This window comes from Camelus bactrianus, chromosome X (assembly GCF_048773025.1).
Source record: "Camelus bactrianus isolate YW-2024 breed Bactrian camel chromosome X, ASM4877302v1, whole genome shotgun sequence".
NCBI classification, from domain to species: domain Eukaryota; kingdom Metazoa; phylum Chordata; class Mammalia; order Artiodactyla; family Camelidae; genus Camelus; species Camelus bactrianus.
Genome location: NC_133575.1, coordinates 1,617,589 through 1,638,360, shown reverse-complemented (window position 1 = coordinate 1,638,360; position 20,772 = coordinate 1,617,589). Strand labels below are relative to the sequence as shown.

At 51.4% G+C, this 20,772-nt stretch overlaps 2 protein-coding genes across 5 annotated transcripts in view; one reads left to right on the top strand and one right to left on the bottom strand.

Moving 5' to 3' along the window:
• Positions 1–1,624: 1,624 nt before the first annotated feature.
• Positions 1,625–20,195, top strand: ARSD (arylsulfatase D). Of its 4 annotated transcripts, none has more exons than XM_045505293.2 (10): positions 1,625–1,987; positions 3,386–3,535; positions 6,455–6,576; positions 8,777–8,899; positions 10,663–11,086; positions 11,326–11,462; positions 12,434–12,568; positions 14,362–14,524; positions 15,916–16,037; positions 16,915–17,327. In XM_045505293.2, exons 1-10 carry the CDS (start codon positions 1,944–1,946, stop codon positions 16,992–16,994), a joined length of 1,500 nt encoding a protein of 499 aa, XP_045361249.2. In that variant the 5' UTR covers positions 1,625–1,943; the 3' UTR covers positions 16,995–17,327. The 4 variants fall into 4 exon arrangements, with proteins under 4 accessions (XP_045361249.2, XP_074215554.1, XP_010966577.2 ...); XM_074359453.1 differs by lacking the exon at positions 16,915–17,327 and adding an exon at positions 20,152–20,195 and having other exon boundaries at positions 1,627–1,987; XM_010968275.3 differs by lacking the exon at positions 16,915–17,327 and adding an exon at positions 17,503–18,047 and having other exon boundaries at positions 1,633–1,987.
• GYG2 (glycogenin 2) overlaps positions 7,522–20,772 on the bottom strand; it is a 48,546-nt gene continuing 35,295 nt past the window's right edge. Inside the window, exon 12 of the mRNA XM_074359463.1 lies at positions 7,522–8,968. The gene's annotated coding sequence lies outside the window, so the exon portion shown is untranslated. The remainder of the gene's footprint in view (positions 8,969–20,772) is intronic.

The following is a 20,772-nucleotide window of genomic DNA, read 5'->3' as shown; positions in this document are numbered from 1 at the left end:
TGAGGGGCTGCTGCCTGGACCACCAAACAGGAGAATAAACCCTGCAGAAACACTGCAGTTCTCCCTGCCACCTGGGGGAGGCTGCTCTGTCCCCAGAAAGAGCTCAGATCCCAAGCGAAGGTGTTTTTACATCATAAAGATGTGCAGAGAAACAGCAGGCGGGCGCCGAGGGTCAGAACTGACTCTGATGAGGTGCGGGTGAGACCAGTTTCGAGAAGGTGGATATATCATTTTCAGCATTGACAAGGACAGACTGTGTTTCAAACCAGAACTATTTTCAAGCCATGACGCTTGGTGAAACAGTGCCCCGGTGATCCGGGGAAAGTCAGAATCTGGGAGCCGTGCTGGGTCTTCAGTGTCCTCCCCTCTCTATGGTGCGAGGTCACTGTCTGATGGGACTCCCTCGCCCCCTGGCTTTGCAATGGACCAGCCCAGGATGGGACAGCAGCAGGAGGGAGAATGAGGTGGGAAATTTATTCATTTATTCCAGACACCGCCTACCCAATCACCTCTCTCAACATTCACACACACATACACACACTCCCAGCTCTGGTCAACATAACAGAGTTCTGCAAACAAGGGGTGGGGTTTAAACATCACACATTTATTTCTCCCGGTCCTGGAGGCTGGAATCTGAGGTCAGGGTGTGAGCAGGGCTGGTATCTCCTGAGCCCTCTCCCCTTGGTGTGTGGATGGCCGTCTCCTCCCTGTGTCCTCCCGTGGGCGTCCCTCTGTGTGTGTCTGGGTCCTCATCTCCTCTTCTTAGAAGGACCCCAGTTCTCTGGGATCAGGACCCACCTAGTGACCTCATTTTACCTTCATCCCCTCTTTGAAGACCCCCAAATACAAGCACATGGTGGGGGTGGGGACAGAGCTTCAACATATGAATTTGCATGGAGACCCAATTTGGCCCGTAATTCATGCCCTGCTGGGAGGTGGGGGCTGGCTTCCCAACAGTTCTTTCAGTCTCCAGATGCAAGAAACACCTGTCCAAGCCTTGGTGCCCCACGAGCAGCCCTTACCTTGGCCATTCGGCATAAATCTGGCACCCTCTTGAATTCAGATTCACATCCTGGGTGCCTGATTACAGGAGCCAAGTCTGCGGGGCCACCTGACGTCCTTCAAAGCCTAATTTTCATTCCTGGGTTGTCAGACGTCTGCCTGAGAGCCCTCAAAAGCTCAAGTACATTCTTTCCTGGGCGTGTTTGCCCTAACAAACTAACAGCCCCAGGTAATGCCTAATCTCACAGCAGCTCAGCTGGTTTGTTCCAGTCCACAGCTCCACAGACCCTGAACTCCTTACCTCACCCACAACCAATCAGAACACTTGTGTGCAAGCTGATCACACAGCCCCCAGCCCATTTTGTTCACCAACTCCTCCCCACCCCCATAAAAGCCCTCAGAAGCGACCCCTGGGGCGCACACAGGCACCCCTCTCGTGTGTGTCCCGCAGAGACTGTCTGCGGCAGGCCTAGTAGATGCCTTTACGGGTTTTCCTTACAGCCGGGGACACTGGCACGCCTTGTCCCATACGAACTCCTAAAACGATTGTTCCCTGTGATGGGTAACAGAGTCCCTTCCCCTCCCATCCCCTTTCCTCCCCCCCCCCCTTTTTTTTTCTTTTAAAAGGTAGGTACTGGGGGTTGAACCCAGGACCTCCTGCCTGCTAAGCACGGGACCCACCACCACTTAGCAACACCCTGCCCTCCTACCGCGGCCCAGCCGGCGTCAATCAGCTGCTCCCTGGCCCCAGTCTCTGGGAGCGCCGCCCCCAGGAAGCCTCCCAGGAAAACCTGTTTGCAAGCTCAATTCCCTGGAGGCCACGGGAGTTTTTAAGAGGATTAGGGAGGGAGGGGGCGCAACGGACCGCGCAACTCCGTGGGCGGGTCCGGGACACGGCTCTGGGGGCAAGGTCCTGCGCTCCGTCCGGGCCGCGCTCGGCCATGGGACCCACGTCGCAGAGCGGACGCGCCAAGCTCCCGGCCAGGTGCGCAGGGTCCTGGGACGAGGTCCCCACTCCATCCCGGGGCGGGGTGGGGGGCGCGGGAGGAGAGGGGAGGGGCGTCCAGGCGAGCGTGGGCCCCCATGCGTGCGCCTCGGAGTCCCCGGCATGCAGCTGGCGGCCAGCTCTGTGCCCCGGACACACGGGGGACTAAAGGGCTGGGGAGGGGGCAGCGGTTCTCCCACGAGACGGAGGGTGGGGGAGATCCACAGACCAGACGAAAGGAACCGGACGCGGGAGGAGGCGGAGGGAAGGCTGCGCAGAGGGAGGGGACCGGGCACGCGGCGTCCCCCCAGGGCGCGTCCTGTCCGGCCCCCAGGGCCCCGCCCGCCCTCTCTGAGGCACGCCCCGTCCGGGCCCCCGGGGCGGCCGCCGCCGCCGCCGCCGCGGCGCCTCCCTTCCCGCCGCCCTCCGCCCCGCCCCGCCCCGCCCCGCCGCGGCCTCCCAGCCCGGAAGCGGGGGCCCGCCCGGGCCTGCGCTGTGACACCCCGTCCCGTGACCGCGTCCCCGAAGCCCGACCCTCTAGGACATGCCCGGTCCGCGCCCTGGCCCTCCCCTCGCTGCCATCCCCACCGCAGCGCGGCCGTGCGGCCCCCAACTCTCCGGCCAAGAGCCGTCGGCGCCCCAGGCCAGGTCCCCATCCCCGGGGCGCGCCGGGGCGCCCTCGGGGGACGCGGACGGCACCGGGGGCCGTGCTGCGCACCCCGGGACCCTCTGGAACGTGCAGCCCGGAGCCCGGAAACCGGGCGCGCGGGGATCCACCCCCGGGACGCTCCGGCCCGCGGTTACTCAGGGCGCCGGTGCGCTCCTGACCTCTCCAGAGACGTGCCTTTCCAGTCCGTGAGCTGACTGGTGGAGACGGCTGTGCTTTCTCCCTGTCATGTCTGGGCTGCTTGTAGTCCCATATGCATCCTTTAAAAATGGGAGATCCCCTCTGCCCCGACCGGGCCCGCCTCCCTCGTGGGCGTGCCGGGGACCCTTGGTGGGCCGCGCGGCCGGGCCGCCCTGCGCATCCGGCAAGGCGGGCGCCCCATCTCAGAGGCCGGCCTCTAGTGACTTTAACGCCACTGGCGTAGTTACAAAGTGGTGGGGACGAGGAGCCTGGGTGAATTCAGTGCAAGAAACTGAACTTTGGCCGACCACGACTTTCCAAAACAAACCAACAAACAAAAACCTAGCGCGGTCAAGGTTTCTGCGGCTCAGGACGGCTTATTATGCAAGCAGTTGGGACAAAAGGAGTCGAAAGTTGGAGGCTGTCCTTTGTTAGATCCTAACGTGGCTGGAATGCGGATACCGTCCCAGCAACCTGGTTTGAAATGCCAACATTTCGTTCCAGCCGACAGACGTTTATTTCTGCCCTTTTTGGTGTGTTTTTTTCTGCAGGGAGTTTCTGGCGGTTTTAGTCACTGTGAGCTGCCTTCTGAGGACGTGCGAATTAAAAGCAGCAAATGAGTTTAAACCAAATATCCTACTGATAATGGCAGATGATCTTGGCATTGGGGACCTTGGTTGCTATGGGAACGACACACTGAGGTACCACGGGCTGGGGGTGCAGGTGGGGTGTGTGTGTGTGTGTGTGAGAGAGATGCATTTAAAATCTGCCTGTAGAAGTTAGGAAATTCTTTAATGCCTTGAATCTCAGCACCAAAACAATTATTTTTCGACAGGCAGACAGTCCTAAACGTTTCAAACAACATGAACAGTGGTGGAGGGGTGCATTAATTTTCTGGGGTAGCCGTACCAAATGACCACAAATTGGGGCCCTTAAAAGAAGACGAATTTCTCCTCCTCCAGTTCTGGAGACCAGACATCCGAGGTCAAGGTGTCCCAGGGCCGCGCTCCCTCCTGAGGCTCCAAGGGAGGGTCCTCCTGCCTCTTCCAGCTTCTGGGGGCTCCAGGCGTCCATCCCTGGGCTGGTGGCCCCCCCCCTCATGTCTCTGCCTCTGTCTCCACATGGCTTCTCCCCTGTGTCTCTGTCTCTCGTCTTCTGTCTCTTGGAAGCACACTCATTGGATTTAAGATGCAACCCAGATCACCTAGGGTGACACGCTGGAAGAATTTTTTATTCCAGATTAGGGGTTAATATAAGCCATCCTCTTCTGTAAGGGGCCACATGGGACTGTGAGAGCCTGCATGGGTCACATAAGGTCCTACCCTTCTTTTTTCTTCTGTTTATTTTTCCCAACTCTTGAAAAACTTCAGAACCGCCCTGAGCTCCAGAGGGACTTCCCGAAATAGACCCACGGTGACGTTCGGCCAGAGATTGCCAATCTTTGTCCTAAATCATTAAATGTTCAGGAGGCTCTCACGGAGGGAGCAGAGCTGAAAGGTTCCATGGAGAGACGGATCCAGAGTTATCCCCTTGGGTTAAAACTTTCCCGCTTTCATCTGCAGGCGGGGACAGGCTTGAAGAGCCTCGGAACTGGAACTCGGCTAGGGTTTGTGTTGGTAACACCGGCTCTCCCTCCTTAGGGAGTTAATTTGAACATGTAGCCTGAGGCTGGTCAGGGGACCGGGGGTCAGGACAGAAGAGGGAGTCCCAGGAGCAGCCCGGTGGTGCTGACCCTGCTCCTGCATGGCTCTGCCAGGGGTCCCAGACCCTGAGCTCCTCTGAGCCTGCATGTTTCCTCCGGGGTTAGGAGGTCATTGGATGGACCCTTCCAGTTCCGTGATGCAAAATATTAAAGTGACCCCCTGATGCTCTGAAAGCAACGCTACCCCAGAGACGGGTTACAGACTGAGCGGGTAGTTCTGTGAATAACCATGATACCTGTTCATTGCATTGCTGTAACAGGGAGGGAAGCTGTCTCCTCTCCCAGCAAATCTCACTCATACGCTGCTACCCCATCTTTTTCCCTAGAGGCAGCAAGAGATCTCTCAGCATATTTATGTGATTTTCAGATGCTTTTTTTAAAAATAAAAGTAACTGATTCCACAGGCCAGAGTGCTATTGAAAAGGAAAAGAATGCATACAGGAATGAGAGGCACTCTAGAGTAATGTTTTAGGACCATGTTTGGGAAGCAACTTGATAAGGGAAAAAAGGAATGATCTTCAGTTGACTGAGAAGCACAAAAGCTTTACATCACATTTAAATGTATTAAAGAAGTAGCATGTTTTTTTTTTTCCCCTTTTTTAAGATAATCTTTTAACAAGTGGAGGGAAAGGATTCTGCAGGAGGAAGGTGCTCTACTGAGGTTCAGACCTATGGTGTTTTTCGTCCCATTCCCCAGTGTAGATGATCACGAAGACATTGTAAGAGACAAATGTTTGGTAGATGCATAGATAGACAGATGATTGATGGACAGATGTGTGGACAGATGGATGGATGGATGGATGAATGGATGGATGGTTGGACGGATGGTTGGATGGATGGTTGGATGGATGGATGGTTGGACAGATGGTTGGACAGACAGATGGTTGGGCGGACGTATGGATGGATGGATAGTTGGACAGATGGATGGATGGATATTTGGATGGACGGTTGGTTGGACGGAAGGATGGATAGATGGATGAAAATTAGATATATAGATAGATAGGCCCTTATGCTAAAGCAGAGTTCCTCAAGGTCAGCCCTATTGATCTTTGAGGTTAGAGACTTCTGCGTGACAGGGGCACCATGTACACCATAGGATTTTGAGCAGTGTCCCTGGTCTGTACCCACCGATGCCACGAGCACCGTCTCGCTGAGTTGTGACAGCCCAAAATGCCCCCTAGATTTCGCTAAAGCAAAGTTGTCCCCCTGGAGAGCCACTGGTCTAAAGTTGTCAGCCCCAAAGATGTGAAGAAAAATCGCTAAGGTTTTAAGACCTTCCCATCCACCCTATAGAACAAAACAAGTTTCTAACACACTGTTCAAAAACGGAACGGGCTGCCCTGTTTCCCAGTGACCAGAGACCAGGTGGCCGTTGTCGGGGATGCCATGGGGGGATTTCTTGTGGGGTGCAGGGGCTGAGCGCAGGGACTCCGGGGTCCCCCTTGTAACGAGGAGTCCCCGTCTTCGCTGCTGCCTGCCTGCTGACGGCTTTCCGACCTTCCTGCGCCCTCTCGCGCCGGTGCCCGGCCTCTGGACTAGCCCACGAGGAAGCCCAGCGCCCCCTCCTCCGGGCTGGCGGGAAACGCGGACCACGCCAGCTCATCCTGGGCCCGCACCCGCGTCGCAGCGACAGCCGCAAGCCAGCAGGCCTTTCAGGCCCGCGAGGGAGCCCGCCGCGGTCGCCTCCAGAAAGCCTCCTCAGACCCTTTCGGGGTGTGTGCATGTGACAGTGTCGGCTTCCGTCTCTGCTCCAAACTTCTGGAAGTGGGGGTCCAGCTGCCTCTGCAGGACACTTAACACAACTCGTTCTGAAGCCCAGGGGCGCCCCTACCATCTGGGTGCTTTCCCCGCGGGCATGAGCTCCCCTGTCCCCTTGCACGACCGCGTCCTGACGGCGGCCTCTGTGTGGTTTGCTCAGGACGCCCAATGTCGACCGACTCGCGCAGGAAGGCGTGCGGCTCACGCAGCACCTGGCGGCCGCCCCGCTCTGCACCCCGAGCAGAGCGTCTTTCCTCACGGGCCGACACGCGCTCAGATCAGGTGGGTGCGGGGTGGGGGGGGCCGGCCAGGGACAGGGCGCGTCCCCACCCCACCCCCGTTCACTGTCCCCAGTCATCGGGTGGTGATGGTTGAGATTCGGGGGGGACGGTGAAAACAGAAGCTGCCGTTCCGTTGTCCTGGGATGGCATACCCAGTACGGGGTACGTAGTCCTGCCAAAAGGAAAACAAATGTTTTTTTCTAAAAACGGTATGATTATTTGGAATGCTGAAGGGCTGAAACTCTCCAGACAGAGCTGATTACATGTGACGTTATTTGCTTAAAATACTTGAGTCAATCTTGACGTGAAGTCATGATTTCAGGTGGGTTCTGGGAGATTGTTGTCCCACAACATCCTTGCGCCCAGAATCCATGAATATTGCTCTTTTTTAATATGGCAAAGGGAGTTTTGAAGATGTGATTAAGGGACGCATCTTAACACGTGGAGATGACCCTGGATTATCCACGTGGGTCCAGTGTCATCCCAAAAATCCTGGTAGGAGGAGCAGCGTGTGTGGAAGATGCAGAAGGAGGCATAGGAAGGCAGGCATCCTCTTAGAGGAATTCAGTCCCGCCGACAGCTTGATTTTAGACTTCCAGCCTCTAGAAACACAAGGAAATAAATCCTTGTTGCTTTCTGGCACCAAATTTATGTCCCTCACCCTAAGCCTGACCCTCCCCCAGGAATACAGCTCTGCAGGCAACCTCTAAGGTGAATACAGCTCTGCCAACACCTTGATTTTAGACCTCTGTCCTCCAGAAACCCAAGAAAACAAATCTGCCTCATTTTCTGGCACCAAAATTGTGGTGATTGCTTACAGCAGTCATCAGAAAATTAGTACAGAGAGCCATGTCAAAACGTTTGACGTGAGGACAACGGGTACATTCCAGAGGGTCCAAAGTACGTACAAAGGGAGTGACGGGGAACAGGAAGAAACCGTTCAAAATATAATTTAAAAAAATTTTATATGAACATAGATGCAGCAGAGTGGCTGCACAAAAACAATAGACAGTCTCAAGTGTTGGCAAGGACACAGAGCGAGAGGAGATCCTTGAACACCATGGGTGCAGCTGTACCCAGGTAGGACCACTGTGGACACTGGTTTGTCAGCGTCTGCACCAGGTGAATGTGTGTGTACCCCCCGACCCAGCAATCCCTCAGTGTGCCCAGGTGTCAGCAGGGCTGGTGTCTCCTGAGCCCTCTCTCCTTGCTGTGCAGACGGCCGTCTCCTCTCTGTGTCCTCACGTGGTCATCCCTCTGTGTGTGTCTGGGTCCTCATCTCTTCTTACAAGGACCCCAGTCCTATGGGATCAGGAACCACCCTACTGACCTCACTTTACCTTAATTACCTCCTTAAAGACCCCCATCCGTGAATGCAGTCACATTTTGAGGTCCTGGGGAGTAAGTTTCCGCCAACTATGCACTACTTGCCACTGTTCTTATCTCTACTACAAGTTGTGGTAACCAAAAATGCCTCCAGGTATTATCAGGTGTCCCCTGGAGGGCAAAGTCGTCTTTGGTTAAGAGGCACCGTCATTCATTCATAGATAGATAGATAGATAAGATTAGATGGATGGATGGATAGATGGAGGGATGGATTAAATGGATGGATAGATGGATAGATAGATTAGACGGTTGGATAGATTAGATGGATGGATGGATAAATAGGTAGATAGATTAGATGTATGGATGGATAGATAGATAAGATTATATGGATGGATAGATAGGTAGAAAGATTGGATGGATGATTGGATGGATGGATAGATGGATAGATAGATTAGATGGATAGATTAGATGGATGGATGGATAGATAAATGGATAGATAGATACATAGATACATAGATAGATGATAGATAAATCAATCGATAGATACACTAATCAATCAACTGATTAATTGATCCCTCTGCAGACTGTCTCTCATGTGAAGGTCCAGGGTTTCTCTTCCTCGGCACTGCTGCCATTTGGGACTGATTGATTCTCTGGGGTGGGGAGTCCTGTGCACTGTAGGGTGTTTCTACCTGCTGGATGCTGTTATCCCCCCTCCCCTCATTGTGACAACCAAACCACTCCAGGCCCTGCAGAGTGTCCACTGGTGGGGGTGCAGAATTATCCCCCCTTGAGAACCTCAATCTGCCATTGAGAACCTCAACCGTAGCCCACGGGAAATGAACACATCCGCTCTGCTCTGCTCCACCCCACAGGCATGGAAGCCAGCAACGGGTACCGGGCCCTTCAGTGGAACGCAGGCTCAGGCGGACTTCCCGAGAACGAGACCACGTTTGCCAGAGTCCTCCAGCAGCAAGGTTACGCCACGGGCCTCATCGGTGCGGTGATGAGCGCTGCTCGGGTTTTTCAGGGGGTGGGACCATCAGAAATCAGAGGAACCTGTGTTCCTACGAGGGAAAAAAAATTATATCAGAACTCAAATCGAGTGCCTGATCCATCTGATCACTCTTGAATTGTTCACTGTGTTGGAATTTTTCTCATTGTGGAGTCATTAAAATTTTTTTTTAGTTGAGGTATAGTTGATTTACGATGTTTCAGGTGGACAGCAAAGTGTTTCAGTTATACATATATTCTTTTTCAGATTCTTTTCCATTATAGGTTATTACAAGATATTGAGTATAGTTCCCTGTGCTTTATAGTAGGTCCTTGTTGTTTATCTAGTTTATATACAGTAGTGTGCATCTGCTCATCCCAAACTCCCAATTTATCCCTCCCTCCTCGCCTTTCTCCTTTGGTAACTGTAAATTTGTTTTCTATGTCTGTGAGTCTGTTTCTGTTTTGTAAAGAAGTTCACTTGTATCATATTTTAGATTCCACATATCAGTGATATCACATGATGTTTGTCTTTCTCTGTCTGACTTACTTCACTTAGTATGATCATCTCTAGGTCCATCCATGTTGCTGCAAATGGCACTACTTCATTCTTTTTCATGGCTGAGTTGTATTCCATAGTGTAAATAGACCACAGCTTCTTTATCCAGGCATCTGTCGGTGGACACTTACGTTGCTTCCATGTCTTGGCTATGGTAAATACTGCTGCTGTGAACACTGGGGGTGCATGTATTTTGAAGAGTCATTTTAATTCAAAATCTTGCTCAGTTAGCCTCCTTCCTTCCTTGGACAAATCCATCTTCTCCTCTTGGGATATGTCAGAAATCTCTACAGATTTTCTTTCCCTAAATGGCCACCTCCCACCTCAAAACCCTTAGGGTTACAAAACCAAATGGCGGAAAGCTTTGCTGTTGGGAGGTGCTTCTGTTTCACTTTCTGTCCACAATCCTCACCCCGCCCCAGTATTTTTCTTTCCTTAAGGATAAAAAAGGTAGATCCCTGGGTTAGGTTCTAGGACAGATTCCTACAGACTCTGAAGATAGTTTATAAGTGGTAGGAAGGAGAAGGGGCAGGGACCTGGTTTAACTTCTCCACTTGGAATTTTGGGCAAATTGCAGGTGGGAGCTTGTTCTAGCCGGTTTTGTAGCTAAATGTAAGCTGGTTAGGAGTCTGTGGTACATGAAATAAACACAAAGTGCCCATAGACAACACAATTCTTGGACATTCTCCTGGAATTTGAGATGCGGGCGTCCTACCTCAATTGTTGTAAAAATTACTGCCATTGGGAAAAAAATTACCTGTGATTACTAGCTAGTGGAAGGAGCCTGTTAACTTCTCTGTCCTGAGATTATTTGTGTCAATTCCCCTTTTCAAGTTTTTTTAAGTAAAAATAGAAAAATCTGTAAACTGTATTTTCTAAGTTACTTAGTGTAGCAGAATGGTCGAGGGTTGCAAGCTCTTAATCTCAAATGCTGCAGGAAAGGGCTTAAACCTTCAGTCACTTGATATCCATATTCCGTGGATGCGTTCATTCGTATTTATGAAGCGTAATGTGTGCATTTAAAGACCAATACCGTAAATCCACAGTGTGCCTTTCTATTTCGAATTTCTATTGTGTTCCTTTCTTCTTTCAAATTTTACCATTTTTCTTCTTTCTGTCGGAACATCCAAATTATTCTCAGAAGGTGATTTGTATCAGAGTCCCTGAAGTGTATTTTTTTTTTTTTTAAGTTTTGGCTTTTATCTTCAGGCAAATGGCACCAGGGTGTAAACTGCGAATCGCGCACCGACCACTGCCACCACCCGCTAAACCACGGGTTTGACTACTTCTTCGGCATGCCCTTCACCCTCGTCAACGACTGTCTCCCGGGCAGATCCCCGGAACTGGACGCGGCCACGAGGGCAAGGCTGCGGCATTACACCCAGATGATGGCCTTGGGGGTCCTCACCCTCGCGGCTGGCAAGGCCTGTGGGCTCTTCTTCATTTCCTGGAAAGCAGTCTTGGGGGCGGCCAGCCTGCTCTTCCTGTTCTTTGTCTCCTGGTACGCCAGCTTTGGGTTTGCCCGCCGCTGGAATTGCATCCTGATGAGAAACCACGAGGTCACAGAGCAGCCCATGGTTTTGGAAAGAGCTGCAAGCCTTCTGCTAAATGAAGCCGTTTCCTACATTGAAAGGTAAGGACAGCATCCCATCCTAAGGGCGGTGAGTTCTCTGAGCATCTGAGTCTCTTGATCATCCCTGGGATCCCATCCACCAGCCCTGTGAGCCAGTGGGTTTGAGGAATTCAACATTTGCATGGGGATTGGCTTCCAGAGCTTGAGTTTCGAGTCTGTACTCTGAAGTCGTGGGTCAGCGAGCGTTGAAAGAGATGGTCTTCTACCTGAAGTGTGTTTTTTTCTTCTTCTTCTTTCAGAAACAAGCACGGGCCATTCCTGCTCGTGGTGTCCCTGCTCCATGTGCATGTTCCCCTCGTGACGACAAAGGAGTTTCTTGGGAAGAGTCAGCATGGCTTGTACGGCGACAACGTAGAGGAGATGGACTGGCTCGTGGGTAAGTCCCCGCACGGCTCAACTTCCTTCAGTCTTGGCCTCCCCACGAGAGCGTGGTGACAGGTTGAGCCATCTCACGAAGAACTGGGGTGCAGCAAAGAACAGAAAAGGCAAACAGTGGGAGGAAGCCTCTCCCATATCACGCACGCGTTCCTCTGCCTTTCCGATTTCTCGCTCTGCTTTGGCGCCAGACCGCCCTTCGAGAAGGTCGGTGATGCCAAACCGTCACGCGACATTACAAAAAGTGGGGCAGTCTTGCTGCCTTTCGGGACACTGGTCCCAAATCACCCTCCTTTTGTGGCTTCAAGAAAGCCTGCAGAGGACCCACTGTACACTCTTAAAAGAAGGTGGGCGTGGAAACCCTTGGAGTTTATCACAGCGTGCGCTCACACAAGCATGGTGGTATGTACACAGGGCCACGTGAAGAGGCAGACAGCCCCCAAACAGGAGGGCAGATGACATCATGTTTCCAAAACCCTGCGTTTTCAGCACTGCACCTTCCCTTGGGGTTAAAAGTCCTTCTGTGTTTTTCACGCCCGTGGGATCCCCACGGATAACGCGATCGCTTGATTTACACATGGTCGTCTGCATGTGCTGAGTCTTGACCCCAGAGGCCAACACGCGTAGATACTCCCAGCTCTGGCTTCCTCCCGCATCACAGTTTCTCACCACGTTCCCACCCACACATGCTTGTCGTGGACGTGTGTACACACGCACACAGAGTGCCAGGACAGCCTTCTGTTGGTGACCTATGTGCTTCTGGATCAGTGATGTTTTTGCCAGCAGGATTCTAAATCCTATGGTATCGGAAGAAAAATGAGATACGCCTTCACACGGAGCACTTGCATGACCGTGATTCCTTTTTCTTGACTGGCAAGAAGTGACTTATTCAGAAAGGGAACGGGGGGTTATGTGGAATTCACCAATGTGGTTTTATTTACGTTGCTCTGGAATGTTCCATTTTTTGCAAAGGGGAAATTCTCAATGCCGTCGAAGAACACGGTTTGAAAAACAAGACGCTCACGTACTTTACCTCTGATCACGGAGGACATTTGGAGGCAAGAGATGAACACAGCCAGCTGGGCGGATGGAATGGCATATACAGAGGTAAGAGCGATGGGCGTTGGGGCTCAAGGACAGATTGTGTGATGGAGGAAATGACTTCCAGCAGGGAATGTTGGTGACCAAGTAGAAGTGAAAAAGAAGATGCTCTATCGAAGGGAATTTTTTTTAAGTATAGTCGATTTACAACATTATATTAGTCTCAGGTGTACACCATCGTGGTTCAATACTTTCAATAGCTCATACACCATTTAAAGTTACTATGAAATATTGGTGACGTTCGCTGTGTTGTACAATGTATCCTTGAGCCTTAGTCCAAGGGAACTCTTGAGCACCTGCTATGCATTCACATTCTCGGTGCCAAGAGGGGTAAAAAGGCATGCCCTTCTTTAAAAGGTTTGCATTTCAGTAGAAGAGGGAGATGTACAAATGAATAATGAAGATAAAAATGTTCCTCCCCGCCCCCTGGCCTCTGTGACTGTGACGAGATAGCACTCCCATGATGGCACTGTGTAACACAGCACAGCTGTCCTCTAGGCTGGTAGGAGGAATGTCCTGGTGGGTCTGGCCTAACGCTATGAACCCTTAAAGCCAGAGAGCTTTCTCTGGCTAATGGAAAAGGAAAAGTCAGACAGAGGTGAATCATGAGAAGAGCTCAACAAACTGTTGATGCTTTCAAGATGGAGGGACCACGTCCCTGAGAAGAAATGCAGGCAGCCCGGGGAAGCTGACGGTGCCCTCTTCAGCAAGGAAACGGGGATCTGAGTCCTACAACCACAATGAGCTGGATTTTTCCAACAACTGAACGAACTTGGATGTGAATCCTTCCTCCCATCTGGCCACATACAGCCCGAGGATGTAATGGGGACCTCAGTCCTACAGCCACAGGGAGCTGGATTTTTCCTACAGCCGAACGAACTTGGATGTGAGTCCCTTCTCCCATCTGCCAGTTACATCCCCAAGATGTAACAGGCTCACGTGTAGCTGAATTGGATCGTTCCCGGCAGTTGTACCCTACAGCATTATAGTCTGCCAACGACACCTTGACTCCAGACTGCGTGACCCCAGAGGAGACCACACAGCCACGCCACGGCAGACATCCCCCCTGCACAGCTGACACCGCACAACTGGGTGGTGGTGTAAGCTGTGGACCTTGCAGTGACTTCCTATGCAGCCGCAGAAGGCGAATATGCAACAGGGTTACCATGTGCACCCCAGGAAAGCAGCGGCGCCCGAGTGACACTGTGAACACGTCTCTCCCTGTTTAAAACTCTCCTGCTGGAATTCCTGATTGCTTCACCCAGAGGTCCTAGGCGGTATGAACACATTGCCTTATGCCTAATGACTTGGATTTCTTTAAGAGCGAGTCTGGGTCCCAACCCATTACCAGGGGTCCCTGGGAGGGTCACCTTAGAAATGAAGAAGGGGTCGGTTCAGAAACAGGCGGGAGGTGCGATGAGCTAGGAGAGACGGAAGGTTCCCAGACCCAGCTCCCAGTCCCTCCACTCCCAAAGAGGAAGTCTCGGGGTGAGGGCAGCCTCCTAGTCCATGGGTATGAAGTCCCAGCACCACTTCTGCCTCTGAAGTCACACCTGCCACCTCCCACTTATTGAAGTGGCTACAAAGACCCACCAAATTTCACGAGGAGAAACGGGCACCCCCTACTGGTGGGGAAGGGACAAGTCTGGTTGCAGCCATTCTGGGGACCTCCAGGCTGCCACCCTGTGCGTCTGTAGATGTGGGTGTCTGTGTATAGACGCGTGCACCCAGGTGCACCCAGGTGTGTTTGTAGACGGGGCCATCTCCTGGGGAACCCTCATGATGTCGCTGACTTCCAGGTGGCAAAGGCATGGGCGGCTGGGAAGGCGGGATCCGCGTCCCGGGGATCTTCCGGTGGCCCGGGGTGCTGCCGGCCGGCCGAGTGGTCCACGAGCCCACCAGCCTGATGGACGTCTTCCCCACCGTGGTCCAGCTGGGGGGCGGCCAGGTGCCCCAGGACAGGTACGTGGGGGATGAGACCACCTCCTCCCTAATTCCTGAGACGGCTCCCCTTCCTCTTCCACGTTGGAGGGGGGAGAAACCTACAACAGGAGAACATTTGAAAACTTCTCATGTCCTGAAATATAGGGGACGGCGTAACATAAAATAACCATACTCGGTAAAAATGTAAGATTAAGTGAACAGCTGGGACAAGCTACACGATTTGCAGTGTTGCCGAGGTTATGCCATGTCGGCGTCACAGTGGGGAGATTCAGGCATCTCGCTGCCACATCTTCCGATAATCTCCTGAAATACAGTCTCGGCTACCTGTTGATGAAGCTATGACACAATAATTTTAAAATGATTTACCAGGGCCCCAAAGTCCCTCTAATACAAGAGGGAAAAACAGAAGTAAATATTTTTATAAAGATTTGATTTTACTTTAAGATAACCAGTAAATATTCCTGTGTGAAGCATAATTATGATGTATCCTATCCTCATTTTTTATGGTCAAAAGAAGCATCTCATTTATTTTATTAGTTTAGTAGCGTATCATCAGGGTTCTCCAGAGAAAGGACCGATTGTGTGTGTGTGTGTGTATGCGCATCTGTGTGAAATAAGACATTTAGTTTAAGGAATTGGTTCATGCAGTGGTAGGGGCTGGCAAAGGGAAATCCCGATGTTAGGAGGCCAATGGGGTGCAAACTCAGGCAAGATTTTTATGTTACGGTCTGGAGGCAGAATTCTGTCTTCTCCCGGAAGCCTCGGTCTGGGCTCTTGACAGCCTTCAACTGATCGGTTGAGGCTCACCCTTGTTATCCTGGGTGATCGGCCGTACTCAGAGTCAACTGATTGTAAATGTTAACTAGACCTACAAAACACCTTCACAGCGACACTCAGACTTCAAGTCAAACCATCCCATTTAGGTACAGTTTAAAATAAAGCAGAAGGTGAAAAGTGGGTTTCGGTTGCAGGGAAAGCTACCACATTTCTACATTAAATCCAGATTATGGACTTTGAAAAAGGATGAGTTGTGAGGAAGGACCATCAGGTCATGGGGGCATCACTGGGTTCCCCTGTCCAGACACTTCACACAGGTGACCACGTATCTTGGCATCTGTAATGTTTTAAAAAGATTTCTGCAGCCCTAGAGTTCAGTCTAAGGGCATGGGCAGTCCAGCTGGAATTTAAGAAGATTCTATGCTAGTATCTGACATCAGAATGTTGTGTGTCGGTGTGTCTGTGTGTGTTTGGGCGTGCGCGCCTGTGTGGTCTGCCCAGGGCTGCCAGCAAGCCTCTACTCAATGTCATCTGGAGTCCTGGCAGCCTTAGCCTTCTAAAGGTCCCAGGCTGAAAATGCAGTCTGAGTGGCCTCAGCCTGATTCCCTCCTGTGGTCTCTTCACTGAATCAGGGTGATGGATGGCCACAGCCTGATGCCCTTGCTACAAGGAGACGTTGAGCACTCGGCACATGAGTTCCTGTTTCATTACTGCGGGAAATATCTCCACGCTGCACGCTGGCATGAGAAGGAGAGTGAGTAGATACCTAACCTATGATTGGGGGAGGGGGGAGGTTTGTATTAGTCAGGGTTCTCCAGAGAAATGGAACTGAGAGGATGGGTGGGTGGATGGATGATGGATGAATGACGGATGGATGGATAGATGGTTGAATGGATGATGGATGGATGGATGGATGGATAGATGGGTGGAGAGATGGGTGGATGGTGGATGGATGGATGGATGGATGGATAGATTGTGGGATGGATAGATGGTTGGATGATGGATGGATGGATGGATAGATGGATGGATGGATAGATTGTTGCATGGATAGATGGATGGATGATGGATGGATGGGTAGATGGATGGATTGGTAGGTAGATGGATGAATAGATGGATGGATGAATGGATGGACTCGTAGGTGGATGGATGGATGGATGGATGGATGAAAAAGATGACATGATAGGTGAATAGATACAGATGAAGATAGATAATAGATGAATAGATAATAGTTTAGATAGAAAAGTGATAGATAGATAGATGACAGATAGGTAGATTTTAAGATATTGACTTACATGGCTGGGCTGGGGGGGGGTGTGTGTGGCAAGTCTGTAATCTTCATGGCAGCCTGGCAGGAGTTGATGTTGGCTTTTTGACTCCAAAGCCTGGAGACTCAGGCAGAATTTCTCTGCTGGAGTCTGGAGGCAGAATTCCTTCTTCCTTGGGAAACCTTCAACTGATTGGCCAAGGCCCACCCCCACCTTGGTGGGCAATCTGCTTAACTCCCCATCTACAGATTTCCATGTTACTCTCATCTTAAAAAACACCTTCGAGGTGCTATGTAGACTAGTATCTGACCATGTATCTGGCCACCTGAGACTGGCCCTGTTGACACACGACATTCATCCTCACAGAGCCAATCCCTTTCTTACAAGACGAAGAGAGTTGCTTGGTATGTCAAGAAGGATGCTGGCTGGTGCTGACCCCATCGTGAAGGAAGGGACTTGCGGGCTCCAGTCTGTGGCGCCCTCTCACTGGGTTTATTATCTGACATGAATCCCCATGAGCCCCTTCAGCACACAGCAAGACCTTGCCAGGCAGACTGCTGAGATGGCCTTCCTGCTTCTGTTTATAAAAGTAATACGGGGGCACCAAGCAGTTAAAAATAGGGAGGCAGGGTAAGGACGTTCTAAGGGCATCTGTAGGTCTAACCCCCACACAGAGCCCCCTGAGCACCTTGGAATGAGTCCCTTTGCCTGTCCGTCCCTGGAGAACAGCATACACACACACACACACACACATGCGCAGACACACATAGACACACACACATACATACACACTGATTTGACAGCAGTGAGGTCAGACTTACACAATCTGCCGTGTCCTCCTCTCTGTCCTCTTTTTGCTGGACATGGGACGTTGGACTCCCCAGTGCAGGCACCTGGTTGGGTGTTCAGTTAGCAGGTTTCTCCTGCCCTGACCGACCCCGTGTCTGCATTCAGGTGGAAGACTCTGGAAAGTCCATTACATCACACCACGGTTCCACCCCCAGGGAGCGGGGGCCTGCTACGGGCAAAGCGTGTGCCCCTGCTCTGGGGAGGGGGTGACCCACCATGACCCCCCTCTGCTCTTCGACCTCTCCAGAGACCCCTCGGAGGCACGGCCTCTGTCCCCCAGCTCTGAGCCCCTGTACCATGCGGTGGTGGCCGGGGTGGGCCAGGCGGTGGAGGCGCACAGGGAGACCCTGAGCCCCGTGCCCCCTCAGTTCTCTCTGGGGAACATCGTGTGGAAGCCGTGGCTGCAGCCATGCTGTGGAACCTTCCCCTTGTGCTCCTGCAGCCAGGAGTGAGACCCCAGGGCGATGTGATCTGCCCCGTCCGCAGGGCTCTCAGCAAAAGGACAGGAGATGAGAGCCGTGGAGCGGGACGTGGAGAAGATGGAACTTGAGCACTCTTGTTGGGAATGTAGACTGGTGCAGCCACTGTGGGAAACCATGGGGAGGGGATCAAAAATAAAAATGGAACTCTCGTGTGGTCCAACGATTCCACATCTGGGTATTTATCTGAAGGAGATGAAAACAGGATATTGAAGACATATCTGCACCCCTGTGTTTGTTGTAGCGTTATTTACAATAGCCAAGACATGGAAACAACCTAAGAGTCATATCAGTGGATAAACGGATAAAGAAAATGGATAAATATGTATAGATAGACAGACAGACAAATGGGTAGATAGATATGATACAATGGATAGATGGATGAATATAGATTGATTAGATGGATGGATGGATAGATGGATAAATAGAAATGATATGATGGATGGGTAGATGGATAGATAGGTAGGTAGATGTATATACACACAATGGAATATTATTCAGCCATGAAAAGGAAGTCTTACCATTTGTAACAGCATAGGTGGACCTTGAGGGTGTTATGCTAAGTGAAATAAGTCAGCCAGAGAAAGACAAATATTGTATGATCTCACTTATATGTGGAATCTTAAAAAACAAAAACAAAAAACGAAGTCATAGATGCAGAGTGTTGACTGGTGGTTGCCACAGATGGGGAGGTGAGGGAGCTGGGGACACCGTCCAAGTGGACACACTTCCAGCCATAAGATGAACACATTCTTGGCATTGAAGATACAGCACAGTGACCACAGTTAATAAAAACGTATTATGTAGTTGAAATTTGCTCAGACAGGAGATCTGAAGCGTTCTCACCAGACACACAAAAACGGCAACTGTATGAGGTGATGGCTGTGTGCGTGAACTTGATGTGATCATTTCACAGCGTACACATGTATCAAACCATCACCTTGTACCTTAAATATATACAATTTTATGTATCAAGTCTACCTCAACAAATCTGGGAAATCAATGTTTAAAAAAGACAGGGACAGCTCCCGTGACAGCCAGGATTGTGAGAGGACCCCGGAGACAGTAACTGGCCTGAAAAAAAAAAGTCTACAACCTTGGTCCTCGCTTAAGTTGCCCTTTCTTGAGAGGCATGATGTGGCCAGGGAGCGGCTGTTAAGATTTCTCATCTATGGACCAAGAGGATCACAGTGGACACCCAAACAATGCTGTTTCTAGTCCTCCTCCGAAGCTCAGGGGGTACCCTAGTGCCAGTGTCCAATTTCTCTACCCATCAATCTTAAAGCCTGCTTGGAATTTCAGTGCCTCCGTGAACAGCCCTACAAAATGGCACATAGAAGTTTTCACACCTACTCTTTGAAGGTAACAGAGAAAAGATAAAAGAGTTCTGTGTCTGCTCCTGTACGTCTGATCTCAAACGGTGGTCTCAACCCCACACATTAGGACCACTGCCCGTAGTGGCTTCACTTCTTTGAGCCGCTAGTAACAGACACCAGGAATAAAAATGGTGTCAACCAGAGAGGGGTGTGTTATCTCCCAGCTAATCTGAGGGAATCAATCCAGGGCTGGCAGCCCCTTTCCAACTCCCTGGAAGGCTACCGTCCTTTGCCTCGTGGTCGCAACATGGTTGCCGCTGCACCAGGCAACACACAGGCAATCCAGGCAGCAGAGAGGAGGAAGGAATGGGAGCAGAAAGGGCATTGCTCTCAGTTGAGTCAGCCTCTGAAGGGGATGATCCAGATGCCTGAAGCCACAACTCCTACCCTCAAGAGTCATCCATAGAAACAACTGGAAATCGAGAAAGGCACCCTTTCAGGTGGGCTGCCCTGAACAAAACCAGGCTTAGGCCCTTCAACACAAAGGTGAGAGAACCTTTATGGACCTGAGCAAGCTTTGTGATGCCGCCTTTTATGGCTCAAGTAAGAGACTTACTTAGCAAACGATGGTCCAATGAGCAGGCAGTGTCTGGAGGGAACATTTTAACCGCGGGCACAGGGCCAGGTGTAGCAGCCTTCCAGCACTTAGAGGGCTGGCAGCTTACATTCTCTGAATACCTGCAACCTGACCAGCACCTTCTGTAAATCAGTTCCAGCCCGCGTCGTGCACAGCCCCACCCCTGTGGCTTGTCCATCTGACACAGGCAATGAAGGAGGCGTGGTGACACCTTGATTTTAGCCCAGTGAGACCCAAGTCAGACGTCTGACATCTAGAACCGCTGAGATAATAATCCTGTGCTGTTCGGGGTCCACTAAGTCATGGGGATTTGTTACGTCAGTAGGAGGACCCTCCTTACACACATCCTGAAGGCATCTGCCCTGGGTCCCCGGTTTGCGCCGTGGGGACAGCGAGGCTGGGAGACTGACTCCGTACCTGCTCTTGGGGTGAAGATTCTCCGCTTGCTTTGACGCTCTGCTCTGCAGCCGTGAGTATGGGAAAGCCCGGTCCCTGAGGAACGCACCCTCCCTGCGTGGATGGTTTACACGTCTTGGGACGGACAGAAGCCCATCAGAGAAGGTGACAGTAGGGAGGGTGACACGTGACAGGCTTCACGTTAAGGTCCGTCCCCAGCCGGAGCCCCTCAGCCCTGACTTGACACCCCGCAGCACCCCACACGTCTATTAGGGGACAGTCCCGTGTTTGCTAGCCTTTTAAATCTATCATACGTCCCCGGGAACCAGGGGCCACCGCAGACAAGAATGAAATATGTTTCTCTCTGTTTTCAGACATCCCCACGTTCCCCACCCAGAGAACACGCACAAAAGAAAAAACAAAACCCTATAGTATAAATAAACAGACTTGAACACCCTTCTTCTGTTTCCTTGTTTAAAAACCCCAAGTTTCGTCCCACCTATAAAAAACCAACAATGCAAACAGCTTTGCTTCCAATTTAGAGTTC

Bases quoted from the DNA above. Each gene is read 5' to 3' on its own strand.
- ARSD (XM_010968275.3), top strand. From the start codon at position 1,944: ATGGGACCCACGTCGCAGAGCGGACGCGCCAAGCTCCCGGCCAG. The intron at 1,988-3,385 runs GTGCGCAGGGTC...TTTTTTCTGCAG, and splicing joins CGCGCCAAGCTCCCGGCCAG to GGAGTTTCTGGCGGTTTTAG. The intron at 11,087-11,325 runs GTAAGGACAGCA...TTCTTCTTTCAG, and splicing joins GCCGTTTCCTACATTGAAAG to AAACAAGCACGGGCCATTCC.